This window comes from Leguminivora glycinivorella, chromosome 5, assembly GCF_023078275.1.
Source record: "Leguminivora glycinivorella isolate SPB_JAAS2020 chromosome 5, LegGlyc_1.1, whole genome shotgun sequence".
In the NCBI taxonomy this organism is placed as follows: Eukaryota; Metazoa; Arthropoda; class Insecta; order Lepidoptera; family Tortricidae; genus Leguminivora; species Leguminivora glycinivorella.
Genome location: NC_062975.1, coordinates 21970005 through 21983396, shown reverse-complemented (window position 1 = coordinate 21983396; position 13392 = coordinate 21970005). Strand labels below are relative to the sequence as shown.

The 13392-nt window shown below is 37.1% G+C and overlaps 2 protein-coding genes across 2 annotated transcripts; both read right to left on the bottom strand.

Moving 5' to 3' along the window:
- Nucleotides 1-3878: 3878 nt before the first annotated feature.
- Nucleotides 3879-9317, bottom strand: LOC125226720 (cyclic GMP-AMP synthase-like receptor). Its single transcript, XM_048130800.1, has 4 exons — nt 9270-9317; nt 8120-8272; nt 6900-7061; nt 3879-4464 (listed from the first exon to the last, which is right to left on the bottom strand). The coding sequence occupies exons 1-4, from the start codon at nt 9297-9299 to the stop codon at nt 4084-4086; spliced, it is 726 nt and encodes a 241-aa protein (XP_047986757.1). The 5' UTR covers nt 9300-9317; the 3' UTR covers nt 3879-4083.
- On the bottom strand, nt 9306-13009 carry LOC125225973 (cyclic GMP-AMP synthase-like receptor). Its single transcript, XM_048129787.1, has 5 exons — nt 12858-13009; nt 12320-12444; nt 11612-11819; nt 10387-10628; nt 9306-9426 (listed from the first exon to the last, which is right to left on the bottom strand). The coding sequence occupies exons 2-5, from the start codon at nt 12361-12363 to the stop codon at nt 9306-9308; spliced, it is 615 nt and encodes a 204-aa protein (XP_047985744.1). The 5' UTR covers nt 12364-12444; nt 12858-13009.
- Nucleotides 13010-13392: the final 383 nt, after the last annotated feature.

Below are 13392 nucleotides of genomic sequence, written 5' to 3'. Positions count from 1 at the left end.
GGTCATCGCGAATGTCACTTGTGTTACAAAAATTATAATTTCTCAAAAAGTGTAGGGATGTTGTGCATAAACCATATATCACTGGATTCATTATGAAACGGCTAAAATCATTCCATAGCAAAAAAATACATTCCATTTATGTGAATTTTGCTAGACTCGATCAAATATCAGGTGGCTACGTTTTCCACTTCCATGCATTAAAGTAACTTTATTTAGGAAAACAAACAGTAAATTGTATAAAAAAGTAATTCAGGGACTTAAATATACATTTATTTACACTTATATCCCTTTTTTTAACATATTACAGTACAATTTTTGCAAAAAAGACGGTTTTTAAACACGTGTCTCAAATATGGCAGGCGGTTGGTCCAATCAAATTGGGTCATATTTCAAGCTGTTTTGAAGTTGAGGGTGTTGGACCTTTACTGAATGCCGTCCTCGTTTAGTGACGAATGGTTCGTGCAAGTGTGAGGAAGCTAGATACAGTTTTAGACGGTTTTATTTATATATTTAGGTATATCGTCGCACGGGGTCCGGGAGCCGGTCCCTGCCACTTATCGGCTTGTTTTTCCCAGAGTCCGGCTCCCGGCGCCTGCCACTTAACGGAATGTTTTATAAAACGACCGTGCCACTTATCCCCTATGCAACTTGTAGCTCCGCCACCTGAATGGATAAACAATGAGGTTACAAGTAACTGGTCGAAAAATAAACGCAATTCACGTGTAGGTAATATATTTATAAAATAAACGATATTGACTACGCAAGTATTGGTTATGATATAGGTAAATAGGAATCATTTTATAAAAATAATGAAATAGTACAGAAATGTAGGTAGGTATTATTTACGTGTAATATAAAAAAGTCAAACTTTCTTTGTTGCTAAGGAAATAATGTGTGTTAATTTTGCACTATATTCTTTATCGACAATAAAGTGAATTTTTTTACATAAATAAATAATAATAAATGTATTAAAAGACATATTTTATTATAAGTGAGGCCTATACTAAACTAATTAAGAAAAATAATTTCAGCAGTAATAACAATGATGAATTGATGTCGCATTTATAACATTGACCCGTAATAGCAATAAATTGAGAATATAAAGATAGGTAGGTACATAATATTATGATTATAAAGCTGTCCTTTTTCTTACCACATAAACCTGGAATCCCGCGGCATATCCATACTAGCATAATGTTTGAGGTCATTCACCCCGTGTGGCATCCAAATCCCCGATCACTGGTAATCAGTAATCACAAAGAACTTCGTTCCTACATACATTTACCTGCCGGTTTCTATAACTTTTGCACGCGCGTTACATTGGTATCATCCGTGATACTGGAGGTCAATGACACTGTTGCTACAGGCCAGCAATATAATTATGTGCGTGCGACAGAGATGGAAACAGCCACGTCAATGTACGAACTTCTTCGTACTTAGCGTCCTTACTATATATCCTTAGTACATTTAACCTAAGAATAACATAGCTTAGCCTAGTTCTATAAATGTATACTGTATTACAAGAAGAGTCACAGAATGTATGGGGACCCCATACATTTCACACCTCTTTCCGAACAAACTGTCTAAAGCGGATCCGCACACCGCTCCGGTGTGTGAGCGAGACTGCGATGTCTCGCTCACACACCGAAGTACGAATCAAATGCAAAAACCTCCTTGCAGTGAGGTCCGACGTGTTTCTAATACCTATCTAATGGCTTAAGTAATATAAGTACTTAAACATATTTGTTATAAACCACCAATAGAAAGCTTACAATAAGTATAAAAACATTTATCAAAATATATAATTTGTGCGATATTATTAACGTAACTTAGGTATTATTAGCTTTTTAACCGCTTCACGTCAAATGTGCTTGTGTTGCCATTAAATATTTTGATTGACAAATTTTGTCTTACTAATACAATGGTTAAATTCTATCAATTAAATATAAAATTAAATTCCTAAAAGGAGCTGCTGCGTGTAGTCAATATCGTGTTTCTTATTGGGAAAATGAAAGTCAAATACAAACACCAGCTGAATTTATTCAGAAATTAAGAGCCCTTATTACCTTACCCCAAAAATATATATACACGGTGTTTTTTTTGTTTTCCATTAAATTCGACACATCATTAGGTTCATTATCAGGAACCATCCTTGGTATCACTTAAGTTAAATTCGAAAAAAAAATATTTTCATTGTTTTCATACTTATTAAATGAATTTATTAGTGTGAGAGACCCTTATGAATTACATTCGGTGTCCTGCCGTTTCGCCAAAAAACGTTTCGTCAAATTTCATTTCCCAATAATCATATCGCAATAGTTTCATTTCCCAAAGTATTGTTTGGCAAAGGTATGTTTCGCAATGATTTTGTTTGGTCAAATTATCATTTGGCACAATTTTACTTGGTCAAATTTTATTTAGACAAAACTTTATTTCGCAAACGTTTTTAATGGCAAAACTTATATCCCAAAAACATGTTTGGTCAAAATTTCACATCGCAAATTTCGAAAATATTTAGGCATTTGCATTTTCATTTCTACGGGATTAATTTAATTTACCGAAGATTTTTTTGCCAACACTTAAAATTGTCAAATGATAATTTCAGTTTTATTCCCAAGGCTTCAGTTGGACACGAAAAGTTTGCTCAACTTTATTTTTGTCAAATCAATATTACCTACTGGACAAAATTATTTTGTCAACTATTTTTTTGTCAAAAAATGTTTCTACAAATTACACCATGCAAAACCACGTTTGACAATAAATATTACAAGGCATAAATGTAATGTAATAATTTTATTAGCATTGTAACAGAAAACTCGTGTGTGACAGGGTCAGTTTAGGTGCGACGACGAGCGAAGCGAGGAGGAGCGTGTTAGGTTGACAGAGAGCAAACCGGAAATGGCTTTTTAAAGTAATTAAAAATTAATAGAACATAATGGTCTTGAAAACATAAGGTTTCTTATTAATAGAATGTATCCGGACATGTAAGTGAAAATGTCATCCTTGATATTTGCAGCAGGAGGAAAAAAAGTACGACATACACATTATTTCACACAAATCTTGGACACAAAGTATAAAATCAACAAACAAATTTCTAGTACGCCATTTCATTACAATATATTGGGAAATGGAAATTTTGCCTAACAATACCTTTGACTAAATAATATTTGGTAAAATGAAATTTGACCAAGTAAATATTTTGGGAAACAAATACTTGCCAAAAAAAGTTTTGCTAAATGTCAATTTGCGATAAGTTGTTTTGCCAAACGTTTATTTGGGAAATGATAATTTGGGAACAATAGTTTGGGATGTGAAACTTTGGGAAACGTTTTTTGGCGAATCGTCAGTAAACCATTACATTCAAGTTAGTGTCAAGTGATTGACGGCACATGTCAAAACAAATAACATTAGGAATTGCCGCAGAGAGCGTACTTTTCGTGCCATCAATTTGACGTCACGCTCCATATAGGGTGATCACAAATTGTTTTATTGTAAATTATTAATCATTAGTTCACCTTCCTTGAGAGATTTGAGGCGGCGGTTAAAAATACGAAGGAAACCCTTTTCGCACTACATCTTGTCTCTTCTTCTCCTTTGCCTTTATCCCATCATTTTTGAGTCTCACGGCTCTCCTCGTTCTCACTGCGCCAATAGGACACGTCTGTCCCGGTAGTTGTCTGTGTGTTCAATTCGGCTCCCAGCTCTAAATCCTTTTTTATACGGTGGACCACCAGGTGGCAGGCCGGCGCCTTGAACCTCTTTTTGTCTCCTGAAGGGCTAGTGCCTTTTTCACGACATGGTCATCGTCGCGTCTCATAATGTGACGCAAACCTTCCAGCCTCTGTTCGGTGAGTTTCTCCGTGATGGGCGCTATCTTGTATCTTAATTTATTCCAAGAACAGAGTTTCATCAGGATCAGGTTCTTAATTTCTAAATAAATCAGCCTCATACAGCACAGTGTACACTTTGACACTTAAAGTACAGTAGAGTTCATAAATATGTATAATTTTTTTCACCTTATTGCTACGAGTTAAGGTTAAGAAATGTATAGATATTAATGAATTCGACTGTACCTACCTATAATTATATGCGCAATATTCTCTTCCTATACAACTCATACTGACTCTCCGTCAGCAAAAACTGCGCAACCTTCTTATAGTTTTCCGGATCATCCAAATTGTCCAAAACTTTCACAAGTTTCCTCAACTTATTCGCGTAGCTGACCAAAGTGGAGTCATTAATGTGTTCTATCAAATTATTCTCCGCGTTCCAGAAGTATGGAATGTTTTTATTCTCCAAGTATTGTAGGAACTTCTTGACCATGTATATGAAGAGATCGGCTGGGCTGTTTCTGCTCCAGAAATCTTCGTCGTTCTCTCGTTCGATGGCCTCGTGATAGAATATGGTTTTGATGTAGTAGCTTGCTATTTTGTCCATGCCTAGGGAGTCGCGTAGTTTCTTTATCTGGAATAACAAAATTAAAATTTTGAAAAAACCCCCGACCGCGACATAGTGGACCGATTTTCATGAAACATGGCTAAGAACACTCCCGACTAACTCAGCTTTCAGACAAAAAAAAACTAAATCCAAATCGGTTCATCCGTTCGGGAGCTACGATGCCACAGACAGACACACACACAGACAGACAGACAAACAGACAGACAGACAGACAGACGGACGGACGACAGACAGACAGACCGACACGTCAAACTTATAACACCCCTTCGTTTTTGCGTCGGGGGTTAAAAACGAGGTTCAAAATTAACCTAAAAAAATCACGCGCTCGTTCGAATCTCCTATCTTGGCATTGTTCATAACACCCTTGATGCAGAGCATGTAATGAAAAGAGCTGGTTCAGTTTTTTTACTATAATTCTTTTATATTTCGAGCGTCCTTGTTATTCCATTCTATGTTATGGCAAAAAAACATTGTACCATTTATAGCAACAACATAATGGTAGTATTACACTATGGAACACTACATAACACTATGGAATTTTTCCTAAATAAATTATTGAATTGAATTAGTATAGCTCCGCCTCGGCCGAAAATTACGTGTACCGTAAGTAATGATGAGCAAGTTGCAGAAACTTTCCAAAAAAATCTTAAATTTCTTGAAAAATTCACGAAACTTTCACGAATAAAGACAATTTAAATTTATGAAATGGAAAGTTTCCATCCATACAATTGTCCATACAAATTGTGGAAATTTTCCGAAGTTTTCCTATGTGAAAATTTCAGAATTTTGGAAACTTTCCGTCGGCACATCAGTAACCATAAGACATACCTAGATCATCATCATCATATCAGCCCTTTATCGCCCTCTCACACTCACTGCTGAGCATAGGTATCTCTTCTAGTACGCCACTTCTCCCGATCCTGGGCTAGTCTCATCCAGTTGTGACCCGCTATTTTTCCGATGTCGTCGACCCAACGAGCCAACGGATGCCAGGCACTTCTTACAATTGTACTTCCGGACTTAGACTTACGGACACGGTTCCATTAACATTTTAGTCCACCTGCCATCACTCTGCCTACAGTGAATTCATCTTTACTTGTCCAATCATGTAAACAAACACTGCTGGAAAACGTTATCTCACTTTTCTCTAGAATTACACATTAATCATAACTTAAAATGTTATTATATACTTAAAGAAACTCAGAAAGTATTGAAATCAATCAAAAAACCACTGAAAAATATCATTTCTAAAAAGATTTTCATCTTATCTAGATACTACTAAATGACTACTGAACTAGCCTTTTCCACAGGATTGTTACAAATGTGACGAAAACGAATTACATTTTGGTTTTTACATAGAGGTACATATTGTGTGACGTACCTAAATTGAAAATCCTCATCGTTAATACATACATAATTTTATCGACATTCCCCATCACTAGTGTCTTTGACCATATTAAATTTGAGGTTTCGTTTGTTTACATGATTGGACAAGTAAAGATAAATTTACTGTAGCAACAGATACCTACAGTCATAGGCAGTAATATCGCACGAAAAGGTCGCAAAAATATCTGACACAATCTTATAAGAGCGTGTCGACATACGACTTTGCTACCCTACATATCAGCAGTGGCTGGTCCACACAAGCTGATTCCTACCGGCTTGCCTAAAATTGATTACTAGGAAAGAACCTAATGTTAAGGTAGGTTTCTTTTTGCTTTGGTGTTGCTTAGCAGAAATTTTCACCAGCCGCCACTGCTATAATACACGATCACCTAGCAGTATGACCTGCTTCATATGACACCATGAAAATTTATGAACATTTATGAACTTTTACGACCGGTCGTGTCTACACGGAGTACTGGCGCTACTCACCAGCCGTATGACCTGCTTCATATGACACGAGACGGCACCGCACCACCATGAAAAACTGCTTGCAAATGCTTGGGGATCTGTGATGGAACATTTATGAACAGACCGGTCCATCGTGTCTACACGGAGTACTGGCGCTACTCACCAGCCGTATGACCTGCTTCATATGACACGAGACGGCACCGCACCACCATGAAAAACTGCTTGCAATGCTTGGGGATCTGTGATGGAACATTTATGAACAGACCAGTCCATCGTGTCTACAAGGAGTACTGGCGTTACTCACCAGCTGTATGACCTGCTTCATATGACACGAGACGGCACCGCACCACCATGAAAAACTGCTCGCAATGCTTGGGGATCTGTGATGGAACATGAACATTTACGACCGGTCCGTCGTGTCTTCACGGAGTACTGGCGTTACTCACCAGCCGTATGACCTGCTTCATATGACACGAGACGGCACCGCACCACCATGAAAAACTGCTTGCAATGCTTGGGGATCTGTGATGGAACATTTATGAACAGACCAGTCCATCGTGTTTACACGGAGTACTGGCGCTACTCACCAGCCGTATGACCTGCTTCATATGACACGAGTCATACATGAGGTCCTTCTCCTGTATGTGCATGGCGAGCCGCCATGACCGGTCAGAGTCGTACGGGCTGCGACCGCCCTTGTAGGGCTTCGGCACCACCATGAAAAACTCCTTCTTGCAACGCTTGGGGATCTGTGGGGAAAATATATTTGTGGTGTTCAGACTGTTCACACTCAATAATCTCAATATTATGTTCAGCGCAACCGCAAAATAGGCTAGTTTCCTATTCCTACTAGTCAAATCAGCTTCTTTTTAAGAACTGTCAAAGCGATTTGCTAATTTGGAATTACTATGAAATACTGAGGAGTGACGTCACGGTCAATAGGCTAATTGACCCTTTTTTAAAGTCTATTTTATATTATTTATTACTGTCCAATGAACCGAAAAAAATACTACCATATTTTATTACGACTCTTGAAAACCACAAAAAAACATTAAGTTTACTTTAACTTAATTAGGCAAAAACATCATTCGCCATGTTAATCTACTGATGTTTTATCGTTTATTGCGCGATCATGATTGCCTGCATGGTTGCGTTCTTGACAGGCGGTAACTGTGAGGTAACCGAGAGCAAGTCGGCGATACTTTCAGTGGGGAGCGGGAGTGGCCATACTGTACGATACCTAGTACTCTTTATCATACTGTGGTTAAGGTTTTAACATGCACATATCTTTATAAGCGTGATTTTTTCGAAAGATAATAATTGAATCTACCTACTTCCGATTCCGAGAAATTCAAAAGTTTCTAATAAAGTTACGTCGCCATCAGATATCAGAGCTGCCAAAGTTTTCACAAATATCAGAGCACTGACTGTAAATACAAGGCGGCATTGGAGACGAGTTCCGATATTTGTATCTCTTAGTCGCCCGAATTTATTTAAACCTCCACTAAAAACTACACATTCATTTCAACTGTAAGGCAGCGTCCCCACTTAGCGTTGCGTGTCTCGCGGCGCGTAACGGACGTCTCCGCCACGCCGCCTGGGGCGCGTCTTACGTCCTTCCTATCCTATACAAAATGTACTGAGGAGACGTTTTTGAATTACTTACATTCAGGCGGCGTGGCGGAGACGTCCGTTGCGCGCCGCAAGACATGCGTCTTATGAGTGTGGATGGTCCCAATAAAGATAGGCGAAGATAGGTGTCTCAGGCGAAGAGACGGGGTTACGAGTATACGGGATAAGTACGTACCTTTCTATATTTCTTGGTGATAGGCCACCGGTCCTCAGGGAACTTGATGGCCGGGACGAGGTCCACGTCCAGTCGGAATCCGCAATTCTTATCCTCGATGATAAGCGTGTACGCCGGCCCGCTGGCAGACAAGCGGAGGGTATACTCAGTGCCCTAAAAATGATAAAAAATGGTATAAAATTTCAAAACTAAGTGACGTCACATCTCGGACACTGGCGATCAAATATATGAAAGAGGCGCGTTCCTATAGCACACATTCTAAGCTCGTGTAGATGAACGCGTACCATGCTTGTATGAGTGAGATATGATAGGTCGACTGTTTTTGACAAGCGGTAACTGTGAGGTAACCGAGAGGGGGTGGGCGGCGCTTTCAGCGGGGAGCGGGAGTGGCCATACTGTACGATAGTACTCTTTATTATACTGTGGTATGGTACTGAGGTACGTTTTGTTTCTTAGACTTTATCTGTCTATATATACGGAGTTATATGTCTTTGGTGTGGACCTACCTAACCTTGTAGGTCTAGCCTATTCTTATTTTATAAATATACCTATTATTAACATCCAATCATCCCATTGGACGAATGTTATGCCTGAGATACACATGCTGTAGCTTGCACAATAGCCAATGGCATAATGGCAAATGAACTGGCATGCAACTATTTTGTACGTGGCTGGATGCCAGTTGTGCAAGTTACGTGCCTGTAGCTCAACAAATAAAGCAAACACATGTATCGCAGGGCTTAGTGTATCTCCAATTGACTAATATAAAAGCGCAGCAGCGAAAACAGCCGAAATTATGAAACGTAACAAATGCAAGAGCCTTGGTAAAGATTTCTCAGGACCTATTTTTTTTATAATGGACATCGGCTATTGACCCTAGTCACAAAAGTAAAGACAGAGTCTAAGATGGAGCTCGCCGATTCAGTTATAGCCTATTCACTCTGGCTTTAAAGAGACCGAGGTCGTATTTTTCTGGGAACAACGACGGTGGGAGCGCATTCCATTCCTTTGCAGTTCGCATTACAAAACACGAGTGGATGAATGGAACACTAACCGCATACAGATTAATAAGGTTTGTAGTCTTAAATCTGTATGTAAATTTGTTCATGTTAATAAATTTATTATTATTACATTTATTTCAAATGTTTACCTCCACAACCACTATTCCAGGGTTTCCCATTCTCGTTCACATCGAAAAATATATTATTATTACATTTATTTCAAATGGTTCATGGCTTTTGTCAACCACACTTTTGAACCAGTACATGAACTGTGAGCGAAGCAGGTAGTTGTCATCGTCTAGCCAACTGTAAGTAGATAGTATATTAGTATCCATACTAATATTATAAATGGGAAAGTGTGTATGTCACTTTGTTTGTCCGTCTTTCACGGAAAACGGAGCGACGAATTAACGTGATTTTTTAAGTGGAGATAGTTGAAAGGATGAAGACTGGCATAGGCTACTTTTTGTCTCTTTCTAACGCGAGCGAAGCCGCGGGAAAAAGCTAGTAGATAATAAATTCAATAAATAACCTAACCACAAAATTAAAATTTTGAAAAAACCCCGACATAGTGGACTGTTTTGCATGAAACATGGCTAAGAACACTCTCGATTATGTCAGCTTTCAGACAAAAAAACTACATCAAAATCGGTTCACCCGTTCGCCCATCGTAGCTCTAGTAGACAGACAGACAGACAAACAGACAGACACGTCAAACTTATAAGTCTTATAACACCCCGTCTTTTTTGCGTCGGGGATTAAAAAGAAAAAAAAGGATTCGAAATGTACAGTTTTAACGTAAGTATTTAATAAATACATAAATAATAATAAAAAATCCAATTAGTAAGTTTCGCAGGTCAGACGGCCGTGACTTTCGTAAAACTAGTGCGTACGCCAAATATTGGGAATTAGTAGCCAAAGCGGACCCCAGGCTCTCTTAAGCCAGGGCAAGATAAGCCGGGATAACATCAGATCACGTGTAATATCGGTTTTCATACGTAAATTCACACCTGTGTTCCCCAAAGGGGTAGGCAGAGTACTTAAAACTACTCAAGCTTTAGTGCCACCCTTAGCTATTAAGGGGGAATATGTAAGTAGACGATTGAGACTATAATGTAAATAGTTTCCGTTCCCCATGTGTTTATTTCATGCTGCGCATACATGTTTAGGGTGGCATTCTAACTTAAAACCTATGTGTATATTAATTTATTTCATGTTGTAAATGTCAGCTGCTTTGTGTGCCTAATAAATAAATAAAAAAAATACCTGTAGGCAGTCTGGTTAATTTCCCAATCTGCCCTCTGGTCCCTATTCGGCAGGTTCTGAAACTGCTTGCCCATCTTCAACCGCACGAACCCGGGGGCAATGTCCTCAATAACCACGTCGCTCTTGGCCGGGTGTTGCGGGTTCTCATCCGCGTTCACGGGTAACCCGATCACGATGTCCATGTCGAACTCATCGGGTTTGTTGATGCGAAGTTTGTCATAGTGGCTGCCTGCGTATAGTACCTATAATTAAATAGATACGTTGTTACTTTACCGTGTATCGAAGCCAGGACCGTCATGAATGGTCATTTTTTGCCTAATTTCTTAAATTACTTGAAAATTACTTTACTAAAAATTATTAAAAAAAAATATTTTTTAAATACTTATAAAAAGCTCTTTCATTTGATATGTAACACAATATAGTTCTAGAAACTTTGATTTTTAATTTTCACTTTTGTGAAACCACCTCCAGGGTCACAGGTTTACATATGTGTGCCAAATTTCAAGTTAAGCGGTTCGGTAGTTTCGGAGAAAATTAATTGGCTGTGACAACGGACAGTCAGACACACGGGTGATCCTATAAGGGTTCCGTTTCTCCTTTTTGAGGTAAGGAACCCTAAAAATGATTCATTCTTCATTATTACAGAAAACTCGCAATAGTCAAAAGTTTCATAGAATTTACTGCTGCATACGGCCTTTATTTTATACATACAAACATTAAACAACCATTCTACGTGCCTATTTTCTAAAAAAATAACATAAGAACATACACTTACGCTCGGTTAATTATGGGACATAATTGCATATTGACCTAGTTCACAGTATGTTTAAGCCTGTTTAGTAAAAATAACAAAGGTAAGAAATTACTTTCAATGATTATGACATTTCTCCACTTTTTCAATTCAAATTGCTTGATCTGGCTTTCAATTTTGTTCAAGCTGTGAGTCAACAAATTTTTATGTCACAAGAATTTTAATTAGACATTGTTATTAGAAGGTAGGTAGGTACCTAATTTTTATGTAGATCTTTCTATTGTAAACTCAATGGACAACTAGACATCTAATGAATTATTTCTTCAATGTATTGATATTGGCAACATACATAAACATAGTCAAACTCCCAAAATGAGGACAGTACCTAGCAAATTCTCCATAGGCTATGGGGATTACTTACTATCAGTCACGCCCTATGCTTGATTGCCACCATGTATAAAGAAATATACTTACATTGCTGGAATATTGCTCATAGTATGGATCCACCTCCTTCATCAATTCATGCAACTTAAAGAATATTGTTTTGAACACATTGAAGTATTTCTCGAAATCCTTGTCTCTTAGTGCTATGAAACGCACATATACGTCCTGGAGAACACTGTTCAAACTTTTGATGATCGGTCTATCGGGAACTTTCACTTCCGGCTTCAAAGGGTAGATTCTGTTAAAGACAGGATTTATTAATTATATTAAAAATTATAAACATTAAATATCTACATATTTAATGTTTTTTTTATAAATTTGACACAACACTTTGAAAAATAACATTTAAAAAATTCAGAGTCTCGCTTTACAACTGTTGGGTTTATGGACTTATAGGAGTGGAGTTCTCTGGCACGCATTTTTGCAGATGGAATAAAAATGGTTTTACCTATGCCAGAGGACCTATGTGCATTTAAAAAACATTTACATTCCACCTGCAAAAATGCATGCAAGAGAACTTCTGTAAGTCTGTTAACCCCGCAGCTGTAAAGCGGGACCCAAGTCGACAATATTTTTAATGTTATTTTTCATGGTTTTTAATAAAGAGATCTATCATTATGAACCCTCATATCTATTCTATTCTCTCTGATCGTAACACGACCTAATTTAACTTATGTAATACATTTTATTTTCAACCTACAAAAATCATACCCTTTTAAAACATTTAATATTACTTACTGCGCACCCTTTGCCCGCAGATGGTCTGTAAAGAATACTACCATGGTGTATCACTATTTCTTTTAATTCTTTTTAAAGATTTTAGAAAAAATAATCTACTTCTGTATTACGGCTGTAATTAACTGCTGAAAAAACAAAAAAAAAAACAATATTCTGGCATTAAGTTCGCCTTTTGTACATTTTTTTTACTGTGCAATAAAGTTTAAATAAATAAATAAATAAATAAAAGTAATCACCAATAAAATAAAAAAAACCTTAGAGTACCTATTTTGTTGGAAAGCTACAAAATATATATAACATAAAAATGTCTTATAATGTTATCCCATGATTCTTATGTTCATAGAGTAGGTATTTACTTATTTTAATATTATAACACTATCATCTTTGTCTTGATATTTATTAAAACTGGACTCAATAGGTTAAGTACCTATATGAATTTTATTTAATCCTGATTTAAATAAATTGCTTAATATTACGATATCAAAACAAAGTAGCTAAGAAAACTGAAGACAAGATTTAAAAAGTCTAGTGAACATACCAGTCTTCCCATGAAAAAGGCACTGTTTGGTCTTTGTTATTGAACTTCGTTTATATATCGGCGGTGAAATGAATCATGCGACGTTATCAGAACTAAAGTAGTTATCAAGTAGAACCAACTAGAAGTTGGTAGGTACTAGAACTTTCTGCGGTGCGGGACAACGAAATCCCATCGAAATCCTTGCGAAATTCATGTTCATGCACGTCAAGGATTCATTGTTACCAGCGAAAAAATATGAAAATGCCAAAAAACATTTCATTTTTTCATTTCTAAACTCATTCATCAATAAATATTACACAAAATAGATATAACTACATGCAAAAAAACAATAAATCTCCCTTGAATGACATTAAAACAATATAAAAGTGTATTTATGAATGACATGATCATGACCGATTTATTATTATTTTTCACACAGCAACATTTAAGGTGAACTTCGGGAAAGCCCCTAAATTTAATAATAGCGTTCGCCTTTAAAAATGAATATTTTTTACCGTAATATATTATTTAAATTTTAAGCTTTTTAATATAACTA